This window comes from Hyalella azteca, unplaced genomic scaffold, assembly GCF_000764305.2.
Source record: "Hyalella azteca isolate HAZT.00-mixed unplaced genomic scaffold, Hazt_2.0.2 contig1935, whole genome shotgun sequence".
Classification (NCBI taxonomy): Eukaryota; Metazoa; Arthropoda; class Malacostraca; order Amphipoda; family Hyalellidae; genus Hyalella; species Hyalella azteca.
Window position 1 is genome coordinate 152,749 of NW_025932227.1, and position 27,635 is coordinate 180,383.

At 36.8% G+C, this 27,635-nt stretch overlaps 2 protein-coding genes across 2 annotated transcripts in view; both read left to right on the forward strand.

The window, feature by feature from the left end:
* Positions 1-726: 726 nt before the first annotated feature.
* LOC108679895 (TOM1-like protein 2) lies at positions 727-16,084 on the forward strand. Its single transcript, XM_018168636.2, has 13 exons — positions 727-862; positions 3,631-3,803; positions 4,669-4,759; positions 5,038-5,225; positions 6,244-6,391; positions 6,976-7,031; positions 7,597-7,721; positions 8,587-8,876; positions 9,954-10,038; positions 10,413-10,476; positions 11,220-11,240; positions 13,389-13,436; positions 15,276-16,084. Exons 1-13 carry the CDS (start codon positions 814-816, stop codon positions 15,399-15,401), a joined length of 1,464 nt encoding a protein of 487 aa, XP_018024125.1. The 5' UTR covers positions 727-813; the 3' UTR covers positions 15,402-16,084.
* A 7,873-nt stretch (positions 16,085-23,957) lies between these two features.
* LOC108679896 (endoplasmic reticulum aminopeptidase 2-like) overlaps positions 23,958-27,635 on the forward strand; it is a gene marked incomplete at its 3' end in the record, with an annotated part of 21,802 nt that continues 18,124 nt past the window's right edge. Inside the window, exon 1 of the mRNA XM_018168637.1 lies at positions 23,958-24,081. Within this exon, the coding sequence (XP_018024126.1) occupies positions 23,958-24,081 (124 nt within the window). The remainder of the gene's footprint in view (positions 24,082-27,635) is intronic.

The following is a 27,635-nucleotide window of genomic DNA, read 5'->3' on the forward strand; positions in this document are numbered from 1 at the left end:
TTATACTTAGTAGGGCATCTAATAGAATTTGAGCTTTTCCTAATGGTTCGAGAAGTTCTAAGTTAAATGAATAAATTTAAATGCGAAAAGTGAGTTTTACTGTCTGAAAAATTCTATAAAAAATTATAACTCAGTACCCACTGCAGTGAGTGACAGAGAGCGCATTTTCTCGTCGACGAAAACTTGAGGTCATGGACGGACGGACAGACGGACAGACAGACGGACATAACGAGCACAATAGTGCATTTTTTCCATAAATGAGAAAATGTGCTAAAAAGGAAATATATTCAACTGTATAAAAAAAGGGACGGACGGATTAGGGAGGAATTTCGGGATTAGGAAATTAGGGAATTTCATTTTTATTTAATAAAAATGAAATTTACTGCAGTAATACACTATAACGACTCACAAATGGTGCAATATCCATCCAATGACGAGCAAACTTTGATATCTTATTCGTGTGAACTATGTCACGAGTTCAAACAAAAAACTTCATGCGTAATAACGTCATGGCTCTCAATATCTCACGCTTTAGTCATCCAAATATGTTCGCAAGTCTTCAAATGACTTCAGTTTTCACTTGTGATAAGATCAAAATAACCTGCATTTTTAAATCATATATATACATTAATTAGTGATATAATTATTTATTAAAAAAATTTATAGTTGAATTAGTATATTCCTTCTGTTTATTGCAGATTTTGTTTGGGTACATTTTTCTTTTTAAGATGTCTGTTTAGAATCAGAATCGTTCTTTTGAAACGAACAAGTTGTCCATATGATTTTGACACTAACGTGACGTCAGATGGCAAAATGGCTTTCTTCACTAATCCTCTAACAACGCCTATCGGGCAAAAAATTGGTAAGTATCCAACTATTCCACTTTAATTAGATCATTTTTCTTCATAATTTACATATTGTTGTTCTAAATAATTCCTTGAGAAAGGCTTATGACTCTGTCCTGTGTCCTCTCTGTCTCTGACTGTCAGACTGAGACACATATGATAAACTGAAAGAAAGACAAAACAGTTGGTCAAAAAGAGTTTCGAATCTTTTTTGCAGGTTATTTCAAGGTCTAAATAAAAAAAAAACTCTTCAAAATCTTCCTGTCTATGACTGTAGCTGCGGTGTAATTCATTAGATCATTTTAAACCATTACTAGGATTCTAGGAGTAGGTACCTCATAGGCTCATACCTGATCAGCATTCATGATTCATGATATATTTCTCCAAAACATATGATGGTTGTCACAAAAACATTCCTTTCTGTTTCAGTTATGTTTTTCAAGATCTTTTTTTATAGTAAATTCACTTAACCCAATTAAAATGGTGTGAAATTATAAGCCATCCTGTAAGCTTACAGATACAGAGAAAATGCTATAAGGCTGCTGATATGAAGCTTGCAGTGGACAAGGTTGTTGTAAATACTCAATGGCATGTTCATGGATACAGTAATAGGTATTGCATCAATAATACGGTAATATCGCATCAATGATACCTACGGTAATTAATGCATATGTAATATCAAATCAGTAAAGTAAAAACAATTAAAAATCACAGAAAATGTCATTTATTCTACCTCTACATCATCTACAAATCTACAATGAAAGAGGAGGACTTCAGAGTACTGTTAGTAATGGATGAGTACACTCTACATGCTTCAAATGTTTTAAAATGAAGTTTTATTCCAAGTGTCCCAAGTAGCCCCATCGAACGGGGCTACTCAGGACACTTTTTTGCATCTGGCACCTTACAAATAGCATATGGAATTTTTTTGGAGAAGCCATGTGATAGCCCTTGCAAAGAGCTTTCAAATGAGCCTAAACTTGTTAATGAAATGTTTCATAGTAAGAAGTTATGAATGAAAAATGTTCAAAATCATCCCAAGTAGCCCCAGTTGACTGTACTAGCTATTTTGCTGCTTAGCCTACAGAAGCCCTGCATTAATAATTGTGAGCTCAACTGAAAAATTGGGCTGGAACAACCCAATTCAAGATAGGAATTTTCCTAGGTACTTCTTATGGAAGCTTTGCTGAAGTAGGCCTACACATTTTGGCTCCACAGACTAGCGAGACTAGTCAGAATACGCACATTTTGCCTGCTGTTTTCAACAACACATGAAATAATGAAAGGATCCAGGGTTGGCGATTTTTTTGATTTTTTTAAAAAAATCAAAAAAATCAAAAATCAATGATTTTTTGAATTTTCCATGATTTTTTTTTATTTATTTGATTTTTTTTATTTTTTCAGCTTTTTTGTCTTTTTTGAGGTGTTATTTTTTATGTTGCAATTAGCCTACTAACAATAACAGTATATGGATCATAATGGATGGCTAATAAGGGCACTTATTGCCTCCAATAATGGCCAACAGGCCAAGGTGGTGTTTACCATTTAGGGATTTTCGGGTAAACAAATATTGATAAGTCTATTCATTAGCTTTGTAAAGTGTGTATGGAACAAGGTAATGAGCTAAATATTGACCATTTAACTGGCTTCAATATACAAAAAAAGCTAAGGGAACAGATTATTGCAGCAGAGGTTATGGCCATACCTCGCCATATGTGTGAACGTGCTTTAGGAAACTTCCGAGAACAACTCCAACAGTGTGATGCAGCTAGCAAACCCCATCTTCCTGATATTGTTTTTAAAACATAAGTATTTTAAATGGTATGTTATGCTAATCATGAGGAAAATAAACTTTCTTCTTAATGTACCTCCATTACTCTTTAATTTCACCTCAAAACTGTTCAATCAGTTCTGCCCCACCCTGTATAAGCTAGCTAACACATTTAAATTGTAATCAATATATAACAAATAGTTAGGCTACTTATAGCCTTATAAGAATTAGCTAAGCTACTAGCTACGTAAAATGTATTGCACTCTTGATGCCTCTGTACCAAAAACATTCCATTTATTGGAACCTAATACACACTAAAGGCAACAAGTTTATATACCAATTTGTCATTCATAGTACATTTATACTAAGCCATGAATAACAATACCTACCTCAATATAAATTAAAAACTGCCACTCAATATTTTTAAATATATGGAAAAATCAAAAAAATCAAAAAAATAAAAAAAATCATGATTTTTTTATAAAAAAATCAAGTGATTTAATCACATGATTTAATCATTTTGATTTAATCATTGCCAACCCTGAAAGGATCATAATTCTAAGATTTTCTGAGGAATCAATTGTATGCTTGTGTGATGATATGCATGTGGGATCTTATCAGAACAAGTTCAGCAAAGGTGCCAAGTCACTGCCTGGCACCTGCTTTGCAGCATTTCCAAATGTATTAAACTAATCTATCTTTTGAATAATTTAATGTAGGACTTTGATCATAGAATTTTTAATTTTCTGAAGAAAATAAATATTTAGAAATGAACATTGATTATAAAGTAACACTCTTGTAAAGGGCAATTCTTACCATTACCAATGTTATCATAGACTTCTATTTTAATGCAATTTGAACTGATGAAATGGCAGTAAGTAGTAAGTACCAACACATTGCTGACCCCAGGAATTTTTTTTCCTCTCTCTTGGGNAATATGTCATAAAATTTTGTAATTATTTCTTGAGGAACTTGCTCCAATGTTCCTCTTTCTAATATGATTTATTTTTTCAGAAAAAGCTACAAGTGATACACTAGCATCTGAAGATTGGTCCCTCAACTTGGAAATTTGTGACTTGATCAACAGCGACAGTGGTGATGAATTGGCCAAAGATGCTGTCCGAGCTATAAAGAAGAGACTCAACCAGTCTCCTAAGAACTTTAAAATAGTTTCATATACATTAACAGTAAGTTTGAAAGTTTTTTAGTGCATGATTTAAATAGTTTTATATACATTAACACTTTCATTATTAATTATTAAAATAGTTACGGTACTTAAACTTTAACAGTGAGTTTGAAAGTTTTTTGGCACATTATATTTCCATTTGTGCGCACCAAAACCTCCTTATTAATTCCTAAAAAAGGAATTTTGTATTTGACTCTTGGGTTGAAGTTCTTGGACTAGCACACACATTAATGGGCTCCCAATGTTTTGAAGCACGTTTAAGGATTTTATAATCCTTTTCACTGATTGAAAATATTCAAAATAAATGTTTATTTCATCCTATCCTCTTTTTTTATCTAGGAATTTTTCAGTTATCTTTAAAAAACTTGAAGTTAAATTATTCCTCTAGATTGCGAATAATGTGCCATTGAATGTTTTTACTCCTTCTAGTTTGTTATGCTTCTCTTTATAAATACGTTGTATAGCATAATGAGTTAATTTTGTGCAGAATTCTTTTTGCTATGAATAATGAACTTGAGAGGCTGGTAAGATGATTTCAAACAATAGACAGTGACAGACTGATTTCTGTTGCCTGGTAAATTATAACAGTTTAGCTAATTATTAAGAGTTAGATTTTTGTACATCTTCTCTAATTTTGTTACTTTTTTATGAAATTTAAAAGTATCTAGGTCTGGCTAGTAATATTGCCTACTGTGTAGAAGTAACAGAATTTCTTATGAAAACTTTTTCAAAAGAAGGTTGTATTGATGGTACAACATTAGTATTACTGACACCTAGAGCCAAAGAATGTAATATTTGTGTTATTCTGCCAAATAGTTTTTGCTGTCAATCTTATTCCTCTCTGAAGTTGAATTCTTCTCTTGCAGTTGCTGGAGTCATGTGTCAAAAACACTGGCTATTCTTTCCACATTTTGGTGTGCAGCAAAGAATTTGTCCAGGATCTTGTAAAATTAATTGGTAAGCAATACAATCAAGAATACACTTGAATATTTTCTGTAGTACTAAACTTTCTCAGCATTTATACCTTCTCATTTTAAATTAGGAAGCATTAAGTATTGTATTGTGGTCTTTAGAAATTTAAATTCATTTTACCTGTTCATTCATGATGGTTTAATTTCTTGATGCCTGTCAGTTGGCTGAGTTGAAGCTTTTTGCAACCAACTTGACTGCCAGGAGTTGGAGAAATACCTACTCCAAATCCAATTATAAAGTACAAAACTGTAAACTCATTGCAGGCCCAAAGAACGACCCTCCGAGCTGCATCCAGCTGAAGGTGTTGTTGATGATTCAGTCCTGGAATGAGGCCTTCAAGCACCAACCGGAGCTGTCGGGCGTGTGTCAGGTCTACTGTGAGCTCAAGCACAAGGGCATAGAGTTCCCTCCTGCTGAAGCTGATGCTGCCCCCATCATCACTCCTCACAAAGTAAGATAAAATTATATGCAATTTGAATAATTAGATTTTATCATAATTATTATAATAAGTATTCAGCTAGAAGCTAAGTTATATAGGTAATTGTTACAGGAGAAGCTGATACTGCCTTCATCATCAATCCTAACCGAGTTGAAAATTGGCTGGCAACTAAGCTATATAATTAGCTATAAGGATAACGTCCTTTAAAAGAAATGACAGCTTGATTCCGATTGTTGTGGACGAAGATGCTGATGCTGCTCTTGTTATCACTCCTCATGAGAAAAATTGGCCTCATGGATAAACGGCATGTTTACCTACTTTTCAGGTTTTTCAATCTGTCTTTTAATTAATTTATAACTTTGGAATGTGTTTTCTACTTTCTTAGTGTCAGATGGTATGAAATTTTAAACTTGACCTTATTGAAGATGGATGATATTGACCTTGTTTATTCATCACCAGGTTGGCGGTGTTGATTACTGGAACTATAATCTCAAATATTTGCCACTCTCTACACTAGTAAATTTGCACACTAGCTTTCGGGACGCTTTAATTGGAGACGGAATTGCCTAAAAATTAACTTATCGTAAATATGACTTTTTAACTCAAATTGGCTTCATAGTCATTATATTATGTACTTTTTTGGAATGAACTTGAACAAAATTCTCTCGAAATTTGTTTCAGCAAATTGCCATATGGAGTTACTAGTTATTGAGTTACTAGTTATGATTAGCTAAGTATATTCATTTCTCTGTGTTAAGAGGAAAATTCATTGTCCACTTTAATGTTTTGATTTGATCGAAATAATATCCTCCATACCCACTATTGAACACTATTTAAGACTTTCAAATAGTGTTCAATAGTGTTCAATAGCCACTATTGAACACTTTCAAATAGAGTTCAATAGTGTATATATAGCCACTATTGAACACTATTGAACCTATTGAACACTAGTACATTTGTATGATGGAATTGAATTTCACATTTTCCCTTCAATTGTCAACTTCGATGTTCACAAGACAACATTTTGCAGAGCATCTCGCCCCTACAATGCAGTGCTGGGGATGATGCGGGCAGAGGAGCAGGGGCTGAGTTAAGACCCCCCACCTTAGGGGGCACTTCTCCCCGCCATCCCTCAACACCCTCACCCCCCGCTCCAGCCTACCCTCCCCCAGCTCAGGGTGAATATGATACAAGACTTTGTTGTAATTCATGTGGTGCAAGTTCTCGAGTTTTTTTTTTCGGACAAATTATTTCCGAGAAGTCCTTATTTTATTATTGTGATTGCAGTGGCAATAACCTCATATTTATTCACCTACAGCTAAACCTAACGGCAAGGGTGTGACTATAGTCTGAGTCGCGTTATTTCCATTTGTGCGCACCATAACCTCCTTATTAATTCCTAAAATGGAATTTTGTATTTGACTATTGGGTTGAAGTTCTTGGACTAGCACACACATTAATAGGCTCCCAATGTTTTGAAGCACAGCCGGCTTTGATGCCGGCCTCAACGTCTCCACTCACTTTTTGATTTTGCTCTCGTTCAAAGTTGGACTTGTGTTCTTCTGCAGAAATTTACGGAATTTCGCAATCTGCTTCAAAATTTATCAACTTGAAGTTTTAATCAGCAACTGTAGAGCACAGCTTCCTGAAGAAGCAAGTTATCATCTCGTATATAAATACCATTTACTATCCAATTACTTCTCCACGATTACATTAATTTTAAATCACCGCATTATTCTTGTCTAACTGATCTTATTTACAGGTGTGACGCACGAGGTGCGGGAGAAGCTTGTCAAGGAGCTCGGTGTGGTCGAGACAGTGTTATGTAGCCTCAGTATTAGGCCTTTAATGCCCATTGACAAAATTTTTCTATGTCAAATAGTTTTTGAGTTTTGGGGGTTTTTGTTAAAAAATACGAAAAGTGGTCTAAGTTACCCCGCCGGTCTAAGTTACCCCATTTTACGGTACTATTCAAAGAAAGAAAATAATCACAAATTTTATATAGAAGTTGTACACTAACTCACAGTATTAAAATATATCTGAATAATTGTTTCTACGATTTAAATAGGGAAACTAATAACACAATTTTTTACAGGAGTTGTACGTTAACTCACAATATTAAAGTATACCTGAAAAATTGCTGTATCTACGATTTAAATAAGGAAACTAATGGGACAATTTTGTACAGGAGTTGTATGCTTTCTCACAATATTAAAGTGTACCTGAATAATTGTTGTATTTACGATTTAAATAAGGAGACTAATGGCACAATTTTGCACAGGAGTTGTACGCTTACTGACATCATTAACGTTTACCAGCTTTACCTGAAAAATTTTTGTATCTACGATTTAAAGAAAGAAACTAATGACAGAATTTTGTACAGGAGTTGTACGCGACGTGCCAGGCGATGCAGAAGCGTGTCGTGGAGCTCGTCGCCCGCGTCTCTGATGACATCCTCACGGCAGACCTGCTGCGTATCAACGACCTCCTCAACAACGTCTTTATTCGGTGCGTGGCGTATCAATAACGTCTTTATTCGGTGCGTGACGTATCAATAACGTCTTAGTTCGGTGCGTGACGTATCAATAACTTCTTTATTCGGTGCGTGACGTATCAATAACGTCTTTATTCGGTGCGTGACGTATCAATAACGCCTTTATTCGGTGCGTGACGTATCAATAACGTCTTTATTCGGTGCGTGGCGTATCAATAACGTCTTTATTCGGTGCGTGGCGTATCAATAACGTCTTTATTCGGTGCGTGACGCATCAAGAACGTCTTTATTCGGTGCGTGACGCATCAATAACGTATTTATTCGGTGCGTGACGTATAAATAACGTCTTTATTCGGTGCTAGACGCATCAATAACTTTTTCATTCGGTGCGTGACGTATCAATAACGTTTTTGTACCGTAATAACTTAGCCGTTGTGTGACGTTATGGATAGCGTTTTTGTACATATCCTGTCCAGGATCATCAAACAGTACTTTAAAATCTTCCTGACATTTTTGTATCTGAAGGTTTAAACATTACCCAAATGTTTTACTATTTTCTTACTTGAACCATTAGCTTCGATGGGTGCCGCACCATCCAGCCTTCTTATGTCTATTATTTGAATATTTAAAACTTGTGTCTCCACTGGACATGAGACCAGCCAGCCGACTGCCCGGAAACCGTTTTTTCACACTCTTAACAAATGCTCTTTTTTAACATCTGCGCGTGTTGAGAAAAGCCAGCCCTGGCACTAGTTGCAGGAATAAATTTATCACTGAATTGTAGTTAGCACGTGTGCATGACTTATAACTTTTTAAATACATATTTTAAAATATGTAAATTAATGACTTAAATAAATGAATTTAAACAAATATTTGCAGCTATGACCGCCACATGTCGAAGTCGCGGGCCAAAAGTAGCCCCGTGAGGACTCCTGAAGGCGTCTTGGGGAGTTCACATCGCCCTCCCTCGCGTCCTCCCCCTCTTGGGGACGCTGGGGCGGTGGGGGGTAAGGCCCTGGGAGCCTCTAGGCGCGTGGATGAAGCCGTTGGGGCCTCAAGTGGGGGCGAAGTTTCCCTTATTGACCTGGCAGTTGACGACGCCCCCGCGCTGCCTCCTGTCCTGCCAGCTACGAGGCTGTCTCCTCTGCCCCAGCAGCTCGGCAACCTCAGTGGGTCTTTATATCTGCGGCTGTCACTTTCATTGGGTCTCAATTTTACTGATTATTATGCTTATGTCATCAGGGGTCAATCTCGGATGGTATCAATGTCTGTAGGTTCACTTTCTATGTAGAACCTCCTTATATGTTCGAGAAGCTATCTCAAAACATCTATCACTACCTCTCATCAGCTCTCTCATGCCAAACTTTGCCTCTCCATCGTTGCCTCTCCTGGCCTCTCCTTCTCCATCATTCCCTCTCCTGGCCTCTCCTTCTCCATCGTTCCCTCTCCTGGCCACTCCTTCTCCATCGTTCCCTCTCCTTGCCTCTCCTTCTCCATCGTTCCCTCTCCTTGCCTCTCCTTCTCCATCGTTCCCTCTCCTTGCCTCTCCTTCTCCATCGTTCCCTCTCCTTGCCTCTCATTTTCCATCGTTCCCTCTCCTTGCCTCTCATTTTCCATCGTTCCCTCTCCTTGCCTCTCCATCTCCCTCATTCCCCTCTCATCGACACGGGCTTATTGCTGGCAGCCGCTGCATATTTTGTGTGGAATTGAAGTTGTTGATCTCTTTCCTTGAATACCGTACTGTTGAAACCTACCGAAACTATATTTGATGATTGACGACGGATGGTTCTAGCAACATCAGTAATAGTGTGAAAAATAATAAAGAAATAATTAAGCAACAAAGAAGTTGAAGAAAGTTTGAAAAAAATCTAAAGAATATTGAAAAAGAACATGCGTAATTTGTTGAAAAGGCACAAGTGAAATTGCTTGCTAAAAGTTTATTGAAAACTAATTTGCTTTTAATAAATTTCTTTCTTTATTTACTTGTCTTGAATTATGCTCTGTACTGCAAAAAGTACCTACTTGTAAATCTATGAACCATATTAATAAACAGAGTAAGATTTTTTTCGATGTCAACCAAATCAAATGTAGAGCTTAAAATGACTTGAATGGCTAATATGTAAAAAATGGATAAAATAATAGTGCTGCCTTAAGTTTGAGCTGTAAAATAGCCTATACAATAGACCCGGTAACAATGTACTGATAATTATGTACAGTTATAAGCATAACACGATTTATTTTATTAGGTTTGGACGCTGGCAGGAGGGACAATGGTGATGACTTCGACTCCTTCGCTCAGTCCAGAACATCGGTCGCTGATGGCGCCAAGAAGTAAACTATCTTCTATAATATTTAGGGTTTAAGTGATATACAACTAGGCTGAGTAGTTACTTGTATTGCTTCTTGAAATAGTTACAGTTGAGGATGAGTGTTCCTAGAGTTGAATAATGACCCTCATCTTCCACTCAATGAGTTCCGAGTATTGTGATCTGTATGTTCCTTGCAGTGTCATGGGTGCGCTGCAGTGTCATGGGTGCCTTGCAGTGTCATGGGTGCCATGCAGTGTCATGGGTGTGCTGCAGTGTCATGGGTGCACTGCAGTGTCATGGGTGCACTGCAGTGTCATGGGTGTGCTGCAGTGTCATGGGTGCCCTCAGTTTAATATATTATCACAATGACTTCTCTCATGAATGAACTTATTGCAGGGACCAAGAATTACAAGCCGCTGTTGGTGCTGCAAGCAACAGCGTCAACAAAAGTCATGATCCGGTAAGCGCGTCATGATCTTATTAATAGTTTAATTCCTTCTCTTTGTTTATATTATTGGTATATTGTTATCCCTCACTTGAGTATTAATTATTTGGAAGAAATTTTCATAAGGTTTATGCGGTAATGAAGGCATTAATGGATTGCAAGCTGCAGGTCTATTCGACTTCTAGGATATAAATTTTTGGGATCCATGCCTTAATAATTTTTCTTCACCTAAATTATTGTCCTCAATGAATGTGTTTATAATATTAATGTAATACCATAGATTATGTAAAATTGTGATGATTTGATGGACCCTAATGTAGAGAGGTACACTTTCTGCTGTCTTCATCTTATGAGAGATTTTTATTTAAACCGAGCCTGCAATTCTGAGATTGTTTCTGTAGGCTCGATCGTTACTGTGTTATCCCATCGTAGGTTTTAATTTGTGCCCATGCCTTCATGTATACGGGACCGACCATCTAATATCTCTACTATTCCTTTCCCTTCTTTGCAAGGTCGAGTAAAGTGCACGATGTATCCCTTAAAATTTAATGTCATAGACTTCGTATGGTAAAAGATTAATGAGCGTAAATCTGTGAATGAAACAGTTATCCTTGGTTGTCAAACTAAATATATTTCTGATCAATCAATCTTGATAATTAATTAATCACAATTTGCTAATGTTACGTATGAATTTAAGAGCATGTGATGGTATAAACATTTTTAAACATCATCATTCCGGTGTGTGCGGAGGGCGGCAGGCTGTGGAAGCGACGCTCTTGGTAAGCGAGTTCTGCTGCCGTGGCTGGCTACGTTCTTATGATGCAACGCGTGTTGTTAAAAGCGCGTGTGTTGGAGCTTAACCTTTTATGGGAACATGTTGTTTTATGGGAATATAACATTTGAAATGCCTAGCACCATATCGAACCCGATGGGCTATTTCTAGTAGTTATTTCAAACTATCATCAGTTTGGATTATGGAATATGTTGTTTTATGGGAATATCAGACTTGAAATGCCTAGCACCATATCGAACCCGGTGGGCTATTTATAGTAGTTATTTCAAACTATCTTCAGTTTGGAAAAGATCCGGTCGAATGACCTGTTTTTAGATCTTCTGTGGACAAGTAACGTAACGTACAAGAATCGGCGACAGGCTACATCAGGTCTATTCTTGAGTGCCGACATCACTATGTTGTGTTATGTTAGAGAACCTGGCATGGTCTTGTTTGGCATTAACCTCGTTAATCACAGGATCTTATAAACAAATGCTTATTTTGCAATTAACTCCTCATATCAACACTGTTTTAGTGGTGAGTAGCTTAATCAGTTGCAATGTTTTAAGTTGTCATTATTCTATTCGAAGTAAGTGGTAAAGTTGCAGCGAGGTCACAAAGTTATTAATCGTCCCGTAAAAGGTTAAGTTTACGATACAATAGCCATAAATAACGCTTTTGCTTATTCTAACCGAATAATTATTATTAACAATTCTAACCCGAAATTATGTTCGTTGAAATTGAATAAAAATCTTACCTTGGAAAATAATAGGGGCTACAGCGTAGCTCTTGATCCGTAACGCGGCTCTTACGGAAACTGAAGGTTATTATGTAAATATTACACATCATTGACGCTTCTCTATCATTGTTTCACTTACGTATTCAAGTTTCTTCTCGAAGTTCCAGGGGACTAGCGGCATATCAGTCGCGTGTTCTGGGAGCATCAATAATGGTTTCTAAACATGAGTTACAAAGCGCGTTGCCAAGGCACGCATTCAACGAACATAATTTTCTCGTATTCCCGCTTCTAATCATTGCTTGTTTCTACCGCGAGTTTAATAAAATCTCACCGGTTATGCCTTTACTGAATCTCTGAACTGTCTGAGTTTGATTACTAATGAACTTCCCGTAAACTCAGATGCCCGGATTACTAATGAATTTACTGTCGTAATCTCAGTGGCCCGAGATTTGAAAACAAATTTAATTGCCTTACGTTTAGATTATATTGGATGTTGACTGCTCGGGGCGAATGAAACTTACAGCAACATTTATTAGCTGATATATTCTCGCCTTTTGAAGTGGTTTTATCCTGAAGTGTTTCAATTCTCAATCGGCAGCTACTTAGCGCTGCCTAATTAGATGTCAGGCACTGCTGCGCAAATATTCCGTTTCCCTTTTGTGTTTTTTCAACAAAATTTTTTCCTTTTAGGGTATTGATACTTATTTACTTTGTGTTCATTAACTTTTTTCCCGTTAATTTTTTGATAAAAATTTCAGCCTTATGCTACATTATATTTTACTTTAGACGCCATGAAATTCTTTTTTCTAAGCGTATCTCGTCCAGTTTTTGCATACTTGTAACATTATCGAGGGATAAAATCACGAACGATAAAATTACTTTATTTTACTCTATTAGTGAGCAAGCTGTCGTGCGTTATTATTTCTTGTGAAAATTTTTTGGGCGGTAAAAATTGGAAAATGTATGTACAAATTGTAAATATTTTGTTGATCACTGCAGTAGGTAGTATCGCTTGAACTGTGGTTTGAAGTGATAAAACTGCCTATTGAATGAAAGATCATCGTTAATTCCCACCGCATTGAATATTTTCTTGTGAAAAAGCCTACTCATTACTGGTGCTGGACAATTTTTCTTCACACTGACGACGAGACTCGATCATTTATCAGAGAACGTTGCCTGTTCAGTGGCATTGAGTTTGTTAACGTAGGGTATGTTTAGGAAGAAGTTTTAACATGTTTACTATTTTGTGTATAGTTATGCCGTGCCAGTTGCTATTTTGTTTACTTGTTGTGTATCAAGTAAAAGTAGGTACATTTCTGCTTTGAAACGTGTAAAAATTATTATTGATACATATCTTAGAAAATATTATATGATTATTATTGAGAATATTCATATTGACGTTCATTACTCACGCAGGAGGTGGAGAGCAACTTCGAGTCTATGGAGCGCTGGATGAGCTCGCAGGTGAAGTATATATTTATTTAACCATTGGTTTTTGTTCTTATTTATGAACGTTTATTTTGCTGCGTCAAAACTTTTATATTGTTTTTTTTGCTGTTATTCTTAAAGATTTAATTTGCTGCGTCAGGACTTTTATTGTCTTTCTTCTCTGATTTTTCAACGTTTATCTTGCTGCGTCAGAACTTTAATTGTTTTTCCTGCTCCTTTTCTTCAAGGTTTTCCTTTTGCGTTAGGGCTTTATGCGTTTTTATTTTGTTTTATTTAGAAATGATTATCTTTTTGCGCCAGGTCTTTGGTTTTTTTCTTCAAGTTTCGAAGAAGTTGTCTGAAGAAATTTTTCTGTATGTAGTTTATGTTATTCTTCTCTATTGTTTAGCTGAAAATTGAGAAACTTAGTTGGTATATTTACCAGAGTTAAATATCTACGAGCGATCCGTTCACTGCCGAGCGCACCATTTTAGCTACGGGCTTGTAGTCACTTCCTTTTTCAGTGTATGAATAAGTTATTAAGAAGTTATTGTTTTGAATATAAATTATGCTGTATTCATGTTTTAATTAAAGGCTTGTTTTCAATTATCTTGAGAATAATCAGGATTTATATTCACTGTAAACAATACTGATGAAATGACCTTAAATCAACACTTGAACTGGGTGCCAATATGAGTCCCCAAAACCTGTCGTTGCAAAATACTTCTACATTATACACAAATGTACAGAGTTATTCTATATGATGGACCAGATTAAATAAATTCGTATTTATTTAAGTATAAATTTTAAATTAATCATTTGTACACCAATTGAAACAGAAACACTGAAAGTTTTTTTTAACCTATTCAAACACGGAATTGGGGGCCGGTGATGGCGGTACTGCAGTCTCTGTATTTAACTGTCATGGGGAGTCAAGGGTTTACGTTTTGAGGTTACGGTTTCAATCTTTTATTTCTTATGGGGTTTAAGTCGAGGAAGCCGTTTACGTGTCGCCTCTACCAGCAACTCTGGTGATCTGAAGAACCGTATCACTGCTACGGTGCACTCAGTAACAGAAGATATGCTTTCTCGTGTATGGGACGAGTTTGGCTGCCGTTTAGATGTTTGCCGTGCAGCACAAGGGGGACATAGGGTATTGAACATTTATAAATATGTAAAAAACTTTTAATCTTTCTCTTTCTATTGATGTATAAATTATCTATTTTGAATTTGTACCTCAAGAAATACGAATAGTAAAATCATTTAGAATAACTCTCTTACACTACCAAGACTTAAAATTTATGATTTACGTATTTTTGTACTCGCATATGTATTATGCTTTATATTTTCATTGAAATGTGAACGCACATGTGTATAAATGGGGCTTGAATTAAACATTCTTAAACTTCAGCAAAGTATATTGGTAGAAATGTGATGGGGCTTGAATTAAACATTCTTAAACTTCAACAAAATCTATTGGTAGAAATGTGATGGAGCTTGAATTAAACATTCTTAAACTTCAACAAGTTTTGTTGGTAAAAATGTTGTGTTGATTGCAAGCGATGTTAATATGGAAGTGCCCCCAAAGCCGTATGGAGCGGAGGTTAGCTCAGACGCCTTCCAGATTAAAAATTCGTAAACTTCAATTAAGGCTTATTAGTAATAATGTAGTGTTGATGGCAAGCGATAATAATCTTAATATATATTAAGCGATGTTAATATTAAATAATGTCCCCACAGCTGTATGGAGCGGTGATAAACTCAGAAAATTCGTAAACTTCAATAAGGCTTATTAGTAGTAATGTGGTGTTGATGACAAGCGATATAAATCTTAATATATATTAAGCGATGTTAATATTAAATAATTTCCCGCAGCCGTATGGAGCGGAGGTGAGCTCGGACGCCTTCCAGAAGTTCCTGGCAGATCGCGCTGCGGCGGCCGAACAGCTGCCCTCGCTGCCCTCCCCCGGCGCTGCCTCGGCTTCAAATACCCAGCCCTGAACCTTCACATGTCTTCTGTCAGCTTTCAATTGTCCAATGAAAAATTTTTTAGTTGTGTAAAATAGCCTAGGGTTAACATTATTAAACGATCTAAACAGTTATTAAGTGTTAAAATATGGATAAAACGCAAATTAAAGTCACTATGAATGCATTGGAAACGTTTCGGAGACTTGGGGAGAAAATTTGTCATTTAATCTTGATGTTAAAATTAGATTCTGTGACTTTGGAACTGATGATGAAGCTTGAACAGGTGATGAATATTTGCTTTTAAATTCATGGTTTACTAAGATGGAAAAAATATTCGGATAAGATTCGAAAGCTGCCACGTAGGACTTGATTGGCAAGCATAAGAAAATTCTGTAATTTATTACCTTCGAAATGAGCGTAGATTAACGTGAACGATCTTCTGTACCTACTTGGAAATAGTGAGATCCACAAGCTTGACCGGGCTGATGAAATTAGATCGTATTCACCGCCGCGTTACAATAAAGCTATCCTGTGACGAAGCATGATAGATGCAAAACACGAAGCTTTTTCATTGTAATTTTTTTTATTGATGTTTGGCAGTTGCACTTGAAGAAAATAAGTTGCTGATAACGAACGATGATATTTTAGAACAGAGCTTCTCAAATTGCACTTTTCGGTGCGTTCGACGTAACTATGTCTCCTAAGATTTGTTGTCACTTGTGACACTTGCTATATTACGTGAAACTGTAGCCGGTAACACGTATAAGTACTATTTTTAAACGGAGGTCATTTGAAACACTTATTACCGTTATCTTTTAGGCATATTATACAGGAAACTAATTACTCTCATCTGTACCATGCATGTGAATATATACACATGTTACCTCTTGTGCACGGGTTCAGATCATTCTACATTCAACATGTAAGGCGTTCTACATTAATATTACATTAACATGAATGTAAGACATTCAACTCGTGCATTCATGGACTTCACCTGTAACATGCACAACGCTGGTAACTCATTTCTTGCAATCATATGNTGCATTCATGAACTTCACCTGTAACATGCACAACGCTAGTTACTCATTTCTTGGAATCATATGATATGTATCGCGTATCAGGCATGACTAATTTCTTGGAATCATATGACATGTAACTCGTATCAGGCATGCTATATACATGTAACACTAGGTAGTGTACTGTTGTTAAGTACACAGTAATGCTGCAGTACGTCTTTCCCGAGTCAAGCTTGGAAGCTCATATCAATGTCAGTAAACATGTTAAACACATTACCAGCTGTCAAATCGATTAGTGAATCACCAATCACAACTTTTTCTATTAATTTATCACGTTATCTACGGATACATCAATCGTTTCCTATGCTGGTCATATTTATTCACCTCCTAACCTGAGTTGTCTTCGCTTGATCTAAAGCTTTAAACAACACGAATCTTGTTCATAAGAAATAAAGCGTTTCTGGTAATCAAAGTTGCGAGATTCTCCAGTCTTGGACATTTCCCTGATGTTTTTAACCCTGCATTACCCATTTCGCTGTTTAAGCGCAAGGTTATACTTCCAGTTAACATTGAATTAGTTAATGCTGTAATAGTGTTGCGTGCAATTTGCATTGATCACACCGCTCGACAAATACCACATTTTTCTGTTTTAAACTGGCCTAGAAATTTTGTAAGTTCGGTGGAAGTTTCTTTCAAATGTCAAAGTGTATCATTTTCAAAGTTTCAACTTTAATAATTGTTCATTTTTCCTGAAGGTTTTCCCGTTGGTCACTTGTATATTTATATGATATCAGGTAGAGAACTAAATTAGAACTAAGTTCAACTAACTTACCAGGATTTATTTGAGAAATAATTTGCAATCAGTTTTATTTAATGAATGTTTTAAGGGATATATCCAGGGGAGTGTTCCTTCTCCAGCACGCGTGTCAGTTTCCAAAGACGAGTATTTTTTTGCCTCACTAATCTATTTTATATTTTAAGTCGAGTTTATTAGTTTATGTAGTTGAAAGTTTTCAGCCTCAAGAATGTTCCCTGAAAACGAGTGTTTCTATTATTATTTACTAATAAAAAATGCATTTTTTAATGCAGTGGCGCATGTATTTTCTCTCGAAAATGAATATTTTACCTGTAAATCTATTTTATTATGCACCTTTATTGTTATGTTTGTTTTCATATGGTTAAAGAAATACTGCGCTTTGCGTGTATGATGTTACGTCATAGAATTTTTTTCATGAATACGTATTAAATTTACCAGTAATACGGTAATTTCCAGGTTATCGTATTTGATCATACGGCAATTCCAGTACAGATCTTGTGAATGGTCTGCCCATTTATTTTGATCGAATTCTTACTCTTAAGAGGCAGCAGGTATTCCATAGAGCTCTTATATCTATTATCTGTCAGTATCTGTCATTTTGTAGTTTATTCATTGTTGTTGTTGTCATCTTTTCATTTCACAATGAATATTTCGAGCGAAGATTTTTTATGGATATTTTTCCCCCATTCGTTATAGCTCTTGTGCTAGCCTTATTTAATTGGTTTGAAAATTAATCATCTGGAATGCTGGATGATCTTCAACTTATTGATTTTGTTGGAAAGTAACAATGTTTGGTGCTCTGATGATGTAGCTATGACACGAATATAGTGAATATTAGCAACGAGAATAGTGCGTATGGGGATTACTTTAGATTTATTTGCAGCTGATTTATAATGTGCGATTCTGGACGTGAGTGCAGGTAAAATGAATGTCTCTAATTATTTTATTTAAGTATACGGTATTAGCTTTGGGTTTTTCAGTTTCTTGATACACATTCACAAGCATTAAATGTTGAGGTTGAGATAATGGATGACGTGTTGGTGCTGCGTCTGTCTGTCCGGAACATGTTGATTCTCTCGGTCGTTGTAGGAGTAGTTTGTGTTTAAATTAATCAATGTGCCTTCTTATTCGCTTGAGATTGTTCTTGTGTCTTGTCTCTTATTGTAAGGCCTTAAGGGTAGTCAATTTACTCTTTATTTTCCGTGTCGTATTTGTTAATAGCTAATGTAGTTGCCAGGAGTTGCCGTGACGGTGCACACGGGGCTGTAGTTGCCGTGACGGGTGCACACGGGGCTGTAGTTGCCAGGAGTTGCCGTGATGGTGCACACGGGGCTGTAGTTGCCAGGAGTTGCCGTGACGGGTGCACACGGGGCTGTAGTTGCCAGGAGTTGCCGTGATGGTGCACACGGCCTGAATATCAACGAAAAGTTAATGTACTATTGCGTCCTTTAATTCGAGATCATCATCCATTTTATTAATTATTTTTCTTCTTCAGTTGATTATCTCTTGTACTAATTCGTAATTTTATTTTGGGTCGTCTTTTTTGTATACCATTTTGTTATTTATCTATTTTTTTTGAGGCCATCACTAATAGAACTAATTTTTTCCTTGTTCGACTTCGAAGTTTTCATTTCTTGTACTAATTCGTTACTTCGAATTGAGGTCTTCATGTCTTTCCTCGAGTTATCATTTCAATTGTAACGTATCGAGTTCCTGTTCATAGTGGAATTTCTGCATGCATTTTTACGCCTCTTCTGTCGGTTTATTCAGCAAAAGCAATTATGACTAAGATTTTTCTAATATAATTATTACAAAAGTATAAGTAATAATTATTGCTGAAGCCAGTGATAATTGTTTTTTAAAACGTCGTTATTCAGTAATAAATGTTAGTGTCTGCATACCTATAAGGTTACCGGCAAAATTGGCTCCAGTGAGTGTCGTTAATTTCGCTCGTAATTCGCTCCGTAATTTACTATTAAATCAAAGCATTGCTTATAAGAATGATGGTCTAAAATAGCACGAGTAAGTGGAATTTGTACCTGGTTGGTTATAAATGTGTTTGCTTTGGCTTGGGATTAAAATATCTTAGTACTTTGTTACCATATAAGAATATATCTATATATTTATTATATCCTCTGAAAGTCGGGATTTTTTTTTATATCCACATTATACACCATGTGATGGAACTGTTCCGAGTCTCGCTATTGGGGGCGCGTCTACGTCGTGGCGAGACGCCTCTGGGAGGGCCAAATTTCCCCCACTACATCCTCACTGAGGAGCCGTGGGGAGTGCTCCCCTGAGTGCTGCGTCCTGGCAAGCGCTCCCCGGTTGGCTTAGACCAACGGTTTTTTCTGATGGAGAACTTGGAGACCCGGCTGCCTGTTCCCTGTACCTTCTCTTCCTGCTAGGTGACGACATCGAGCCAAACCCGGGCCCTATCACTATGTGCCCAACCTGCACCACAAGTATAAAATTTTCTTGCGTGGGTGAGTGGGATCTGTTCTGTGCATAATTGAGACCTTCCGCCTTGTTGGCGATGTTAGCTTTTGGCCTCCGGTGCGAAACAGCTTGATAGCTACAGCGCTAACAAATCATTTTACTACTACTACTACTACTTAAACTACTGCTACTGTACTGTGCAACAATTGCGACGCTGGTTCCAACATGGCCCCATGCCTGGACCTCCCTCTCCTCCTCGCCCAGTCTCTGAAGTTCGACCACCAGTCAGCACACGGCCAACCTGCCATCAAAACATTAATATTCTGCAACTCAACATTGATGTCCTACGCTCCAAGCATGTCGAACTCGAACAATACATGCACACCAACAAAATTCACGTCGCCATTATACAAGAGACAAAGCTCAGACACTCGCACAAGACACCATCCATCCCAAACTACACTGCCATCAGACAGGATAGACAACACGGGGAATATGGTGGATATTAATTACATATATCCACCATAATATTGCCTACTTGGAGAAAACGCCGCACATCAGAACCCTAACACAAGTAGACAAGCACACAGAACTACAAGCATTTCACATCCAGACAAGATAAAAAACACATTACCCTCATCAACATATACATTCCTCCAGAGCACTCATCTGGTTTACCGGCCCACTACACTCCCACACTCGAAGCATTAAACACACTACGAGACCTGATCCTTGGAGGTGACTTCAACGCAGTTTATCCAGACTTACACAATCCACAAGACACCACTGCCCGCGGTTTTTAATAACGGACGTGTTAAAACAAGTAAGTGCTTCAATGTAACTCAAAAAACGTAGCTCGACTTATTTTAGTGAAATTAGCTTATTAATAAATTTAATTCAATTATTAACTAGCATGTTAACCCGGCGTTGACTGAGATAGATGATCTTGCAAATTGAAAATCTCGTTTTTTCAAATCCCGTCATCTCGAACCCTTTTCACGCCGAATCTACATATTCGAAACTAAAATACCGTTATTAACGATATGAACATTAATACACACATTCAATGAAGAATTTCCATTCAAGTTTGTTTAAAAATTTGAAGAAAACTCTGATTGAAATTTTACATATCGTGGGAAATCAGAATTCTAAGGTTAGTTGATTACAGCGGAATTAATTCATTTTGTCGCTCGCCGCGGCGGTAAATAATTTATCATTAGTGTAGTTAAGTTCGTTACAAATTGCAATTGTTTTTGGTCCTCATGTATAGTAGGCTGAAATAAATTTGATTTGCATGTCTAATTGTCCAGAGCGATGCTTTGTGCACTTTCGCTCACACTAAGTCTACTGAGTCTGGGTGCAAAAATTTGTTTTATATGCCAAAGTTTATCTAAAACTTAGGGCTTTTATATTCTTTCGTCCTGAATTCAGTACGTTACTTAAAAAACTGCAACCTATGGAGCGCTTTCTATGTTATTTTAATCTAATGCTGACTTATTACTTTTGCAGTTAAGCCCAATTCCATTACTCTATCTATTCTAACAAAGGGCATTGGTGGGAAGTATATCATATAAAATTTAACTATGGTCCATACGGTTCCGGCTTTGAATTAAATAGGATTATATGGAATAGAAGTGCCGCACTGAAGAAATAGGCTCATGATGCTCGCACTGAAGAAATAGGCCGATTCTTGTATTTTTCATTTCTTGATTCACAAGGGATCCCGCTTTTGAATCCGATCTTTAAATAATTGAACGTAATAGGTTTCTCAAATATATGATCAATAATTTTTAAGTGAGAACCAAAACGATGCACAAGTTAAAAATTAGGCATACTCACTTCAATGAAAAATATCAAAATTTTCGAATTCTAATTTATCCGCACTTACGTAAGTTAGGTGACTACGGAACCGCGTAAACACGAAATTAACCTGTTTTGTTGAACAGTATATGTTAACTAATGTACGGTATCATTATCACGCTCTAGCAGCTGAGTAAACCCAGCGCACTCCGTAAAGTTTACAGGTACGAAAAAGGTCATAAACCAGAAGTATACTTTTAGTGTCAATTCATAGTCCGGGTTCTAGTCAGTAACTCAGTACCACGTTAATAGCCTATGGCCCTATAGTATATTTACTATATTTAGTATATTATAGGCTATATATTGCTCCTAATAAGATTAAAAGCTATGCTGCCAGCAGCTGCAATAGAGGCTATAGTATAAGTAGCTCAGGCCTCAGGGGCCTCAGGGCGACAGGGCCCCAGCCCAGGTGCCAGGTGGTAATACTTTAGATTAAGTGCATAAAAAAGGGTGTTTTTTTTTAATTATATGTTTTTTGGGGTGTAGATTAAGAATCTGAAATCCGTTTCTGGCGGTCGGCATCGGAAATTTTTAATGGAACCGGTTCCTAACTGGACCTAACCTGCGAGGTTTTCGTTGATTGGCTAGGTTTTTCCGGCCGCCGGACTGACTCCAAACATAGAAAAACCTAGCCGTAAGCCAATCAACAAAAACCTTGCAGGTTAGGTCCAGTTAGGAACAGGTTCCATTAAAAATTTCCGTTGCTGGCTGCCAGCTGGGGTGACTGCCAAAAACAGATTTCAGATTCTCAATCTACAACCCAAAAATTAAAAACATATAATTAAAAAAAACACCTATTTTTTGGATGCACTTAATCTAAAGTAATACCCCCAGCACCCAGGTGGCACCGTGGCGGTGACGCCCTATGGCCTATATTATTACTATAGTAATTATTACTGCAGAATGGAGCAGCCATAGTGACAAAGCAGAGAGTTTTTTTTACTCTCCCTCAAGTTCATTTTTGAGTCCTATAAGTAGACCAGTAATTTATAATGGATACCAGCATTATCATATAATCATACCTACTTAAGAATTTGGTTTAAATATTGAGTAAATGAGGAAATTAGACATGAACTGATTCTAAAATAGCTCTGTTTTGCCACTATTGCACTATGATGGACTGATGGAGCCATCAGCCATGCAGAGTTAAATATTAATTGGGTCAAAGGAGTGATGATCCAGGATTGGAATTTTCCTACTCATTTCTGAAATCTTGCAGTTCCAACTTCCAACATGAGGAATGTTTAATACATTTGGAATCTCACAGCCTGATTGTGCAATTTTGTTAACAATTATGTAGGAGGTAATTCATCTGGCAAAAATCTTGCAGTTCTGGAAATGGCGGGAATGTGTCAGAGCGTCATGTCATTAGTCTCTCTTACATCACCTTCTGTGATGTCACTATTTGTGGGTCTCCGCGCTTATAAGCTCATCAAGCCAACCGCCAGGCCATTGTCTTAGAGCATCACTTGTTCAGCTAATAAGTTGTATCAGCAGCTAATATAGCAGCTATAATATAGCTGCTATTAAATTGTATCAACCTGAAGTATTAGCAGCGGCAACTTCCTGATTTTACTTTTCAAGAGATCAAGGACGACTTAATCCCAGAGTCCTGATAGAGGCATCAAACAACATTGAAGAGAAGCAAGACCATCACATCAATAAGCAAAGCAGCATCAACAGCAAGAGCAACAATCAACGTATAGTGATATCCGACCGTGAAGAAGTTCAAGGCACAACCAGTGGTGATTTAGGTCATTGCACTTTTGTGCAAGTAGAAACGTGAAGAAATGGCAACAACAATATCACAGGGTGCGTACTGGCCATGGAAAACCTGGAAAGTCATTGAATTTGATTATTCATTTTCCAGGCCTGGAAAGTCATGGGATTTCATTTCAGATCATGGAGAGTCATGGTAAAAAGGCATTTTGATTTCCTTCAATGAGGTTGATGTTAGTTACATGGCCAGGACCACAATAAAAAAAACAGCTTGCAGACAAGAAGGCAAGTGCAATGCAAGTTCCCTCTTTCGAGACACGAGCCCGGGACTTCATGCAGGCTGTAGTCCAAAAGCTACTGTACAAGAGCCCTATCAGGTATGCTTTGGTAGGAACCTGAGATTGCTGGGTCCAAAATTCTTCATCAAGGACTAAGGAAGCTGACAAGATACAGTTGAATATCTGTCTCACTTTGCTTGTTGATGCCAAAAGATTCCCTAACACAGATGTGGATGGTGGTGTGCGATGAGCTGTGCAGCTTTAGAGATGAATTACAACATTGCAGTGAACTGAATGCACAGTTTCAAGCATTTTCAACTTCTCATCAATTTGACACTTTTTGGCATGCCATTCTGTCAAAGAGCACCTACAGGAAGCTCTGGAATGTAGTGCAGATGCTCATGGCCAAGCCACAGTTGAAAGAGGGTTTTCGTTCAACAAGGAAATCATGACACACAACATGACAGAGCAAACGGTGGTTGCCCTGCGTGCTGTGGTTGATCATGTTGCACATGTTGGTGGCCTGGAGATGACCATCTCCAAAAAGATGCTGCTTGCAGCTGGCAGTGCTAAAACAGCCTACAGTACTTATTTGGCAGAAGAGAAAGAGCAGAGCAGAATGCGAAGGCCCAGAAAACCTAAAAGAGGAAGGCTTTGTTCGATAAGCTAGACTGCTAGATGAACTGAAGAAGAAGAAAAGGCATGCGGAGTAGGCATCAGGCACATGAGCAAGCAATGGAGAGAAAGGGTAATTTGAAAATTATTGCAAAGTTCAACGCCATGAGGCGATCTTTGAAAGCAAAGCAACAGGAGCTAGACACTCTTGAACTGAACATTAAAGAAAAAGTTAATGAAATAGCTGCCAGTTGAATGTTAGAGTAGTGGTTTTGAAGATTGTTCTGAACTTTATTGACATTATCATGTACAATCTTGTGTGCATACTCAATATTTGTTGTGATTTGACACTATCAAATTAATACCAGTAATAGCTGACTATATTTATACCAGTGTGGGCACGATTTTCAGATATGTGTCATTTTTGTTCCTCTGTGTCTGCCTGCTCTATACATTTACACATTTGCTATTTATCAACTGTAGGAGATGATAGCATATGCACGGTTAGTCTTTCATGCAGTCATGCTGAACCTGCATCGAGTCTTGGAAAATTATATTGATGGTTATGGAGAGTCATGGAAAAGTCATGGAATTTTTTTCTAAATACCAGTACGCACCCTGATATCAACTGTCGCGGCATCTCAAGATTCGCCGGACTTGAGTTGGGTACTAATCTAATTGATATATTCATAGTACATTTAATTAATATTGTTTGTTAATCCGCAGAATATAATATGTATGATCCGCAATATTTTGTGAGTCATGGGAGGTCAGCAACCATTCCCGCATATTTAATCAACAAATGGCCATTTACCGAAACTTTGCTGATAAATTGTCGTTCAATAGACTTAAATCTGTTTTTTGTTTTACGGTGCTTTTACTACTAGCACGTAACAGCGTTTTTGTGGTACCAGCCATGTGGTACAAACGATAAAGCATCAAGTGATGAATTTCTTATGTGAGTCACGGGACGTCAGCAACCATTCATATTTAATCAACAAATGGCCATTTACCGAAACTTTGCTGATAAATTGTCGTTCAATAGACTTAAATCTGTTTTTTGTTTTACGGTGCTTTTACTACTAGCACGTAACAGCGTTTTTGTGGTACCAGCCATGTGGTACAAACGATAAAGCATCAAGTGATGAATTTCTTATGTCAGAGGGTGGGAGAAATTGCACCGCAGTGAATTGAGCAGCACCGTGAGTGGCTCGGTGAGCACTGCTCCCGCTCGCCGAGAAAAATGTTTCCAGCCGATATAGGTAATTAAATCATTACTGATGAAGAGACAAAGTCTTAAATAAGCAAAATGACTCGTATCAATTATCAATTCGTCATTGACTCATAGTAACATATAAGTCGGATGAATAAATCCTGTGAGGTTAGTCAGATGTTAAATTAATAATTTAGCATGACGAGTCTTCCAAACTATAAAGCCGATTCTCACTAATGAACTTCATGCTGTTACAGCCTTAATTAAAGAATTGACTAATTCTGATAGTAATACGGTAGTGACGTCGTTAATTCTAATGAATAATTAGCTGTACCGTACTCACAAGAGATTATAAATAATCCTGTAACCTAAAATAATGTTGAAATCCATTCTGGGTTTATATATAATCTCTTAATCTAATTTAATCTAATCTAATCTTAATCTAATATAATGCTAGAAGTCAATTAATTTTATTGACTGGTAGGGTAATAACGTGATGTACGTGTATACCAATTTATCTAGCTTATTGTGAACAATTTTTGATGTTGATGTTGTGAAAATTCTAAGAGACAAACTATGATGTTTATTTTGAGGTTAGCATGGCTAAAAAAACTTTGGAATCAACGGGCTGATTTTATTATTAACGTCTAGGTAAGTCCCTGAATCGTATGACGTAATCGCCTTAAGTATATGCAACTTAAAAGGAAGTTAGCAGCAGAACTATGGTTCATTTACTTAAGCTAGTCATTACTAATCACTGAAGCTTTAATGAACGTTGAAAATGTTCATTTACTCTGTTCAAATGTTGATAAGTTAAAAGCGAATGTGGATTTTCGTATATACGAAATCATCCAAACGCTGTTTTCTTTATGTTTAACTTCATCTAATTCAGTATTAACTCGTGAAAGATCACATACGTGAATAAATTCCACGCGAATAACGGTAACATAACGAGCAAAGCAAACTCCAAATGCTGTTGCTGTACTAATGGTACTTTAAGCAACGACGTGCGTGAACGTAAGACGCTTGTGCGTGAAACGTACACATAGAGATCAAAGGCGAAAGCCTTGTGCGTAAGCATGCTACGATACTGCACTATAGCAGAGGGCCTGAGAGAGACTCAGTGACCGCAGATCGAGTCGATCATGACGCACAACTTTTATCATTTATCGTTTTTTTTATCGTTACTGTATTTAATGTGATAGAATTATTACTTAAATAAGAATTCCATTGATACAAATATTAATGTGTGACTATTGATTGAATGATTATTTTTCTTGCAGAGAGTAAACTGTGCAATAAAGTCTTTAAACCCTAATAACGAGGTTACCACGTTCAAGGCTACTAATACGTTACTAAAGATTACACGTATTCAATCAATGTATTGAATGTAACAAAGTGGAACGATGTTTCATGATGTAAGAGTATAATGTTAATTCTTTTAGAATATAACAAGATGTATAAAATAATAGCTTGACTACTTCACGCAATTACGCATGCAGAAAATGAGATGTCAGTAAGACTGTTATTGTGATGAATTATCATCGTGACAAATTCACGTTGTTCAAAAATTACAACATATAGAGCATAAAATAAATGTTGTATTACTTAAATAGTCAAACTATGGCAATTTGTGATCAATGTAAAATTGACCATGCTATTTATGAAACGTCGTAAAACGATTATTCGTATAAATGAATATTAATTGGTTAAAACCATTGCTTAAATAACTCATCATAACATCACGAGTGTGGTTGAGTGGATGAAGAAATGTTGGATGAAAAATCGACGCTATAGCATACGTGCTTAGGTGAGTGCAAGAAATACCATCAGTGACCTCATTAACCTCCATGCATAGCCTGATGAAGAGCATTGGCTGAGAGAGTGACTCGTGTCATAACCGAACTCTCGATTGAACTCAAGCTAGAGTGATATGCTATCGTTTCCAAATAATGAATTGCGATAATCGATACGTTCGATACATTAAATACGTTCGATTCAATAAATACGCTGTTAATAACGTTCGATACGTTTTATGCTTAAGGAGATACAATAATATAATCATGGCTTGTTAATATTTGTTGTTAATTGCGATAATCGATACGTTCGATACTTTAAATACGTTCGATTGAATAAATACGCTATTGAAAAACGTTCGATATGTTTTATGCTTAATGAGATACAACAATCATGGCTTGTTAATATTTGTTGTTAATAGTAACATAACTATATACGAGCGGGAGAACTTCCTGCTACACATATAATAAATAAATATGTCATCACCCTTTATATGGTCTCTTATACACATCT

Bases quoted from the DNA above. Each gene is read 5' to 3' on its own strand.
- LOC108679895 (XM_018168636.2), top strand. From the start codon at position 814: ATGGCTTTCTTCACTAATCCTCTAACAACGCCTATCGGGCAAAAAATT. The intron at 3,804-4,668 runs GTAAGTTTGAAA...CTTCTCTTGCAG, and splicing joins TAGTTTCATATACATTAACA to TTGCTGGAGTCATGTGTCAA. The intron at 10,477-11,219 runs GTAAGCGCGTCA...GGAGGGCGGCAG, and splicing joins TCAACAAAAGTCATGATCCG to GCTGTGGAAGCGACGCTCTT.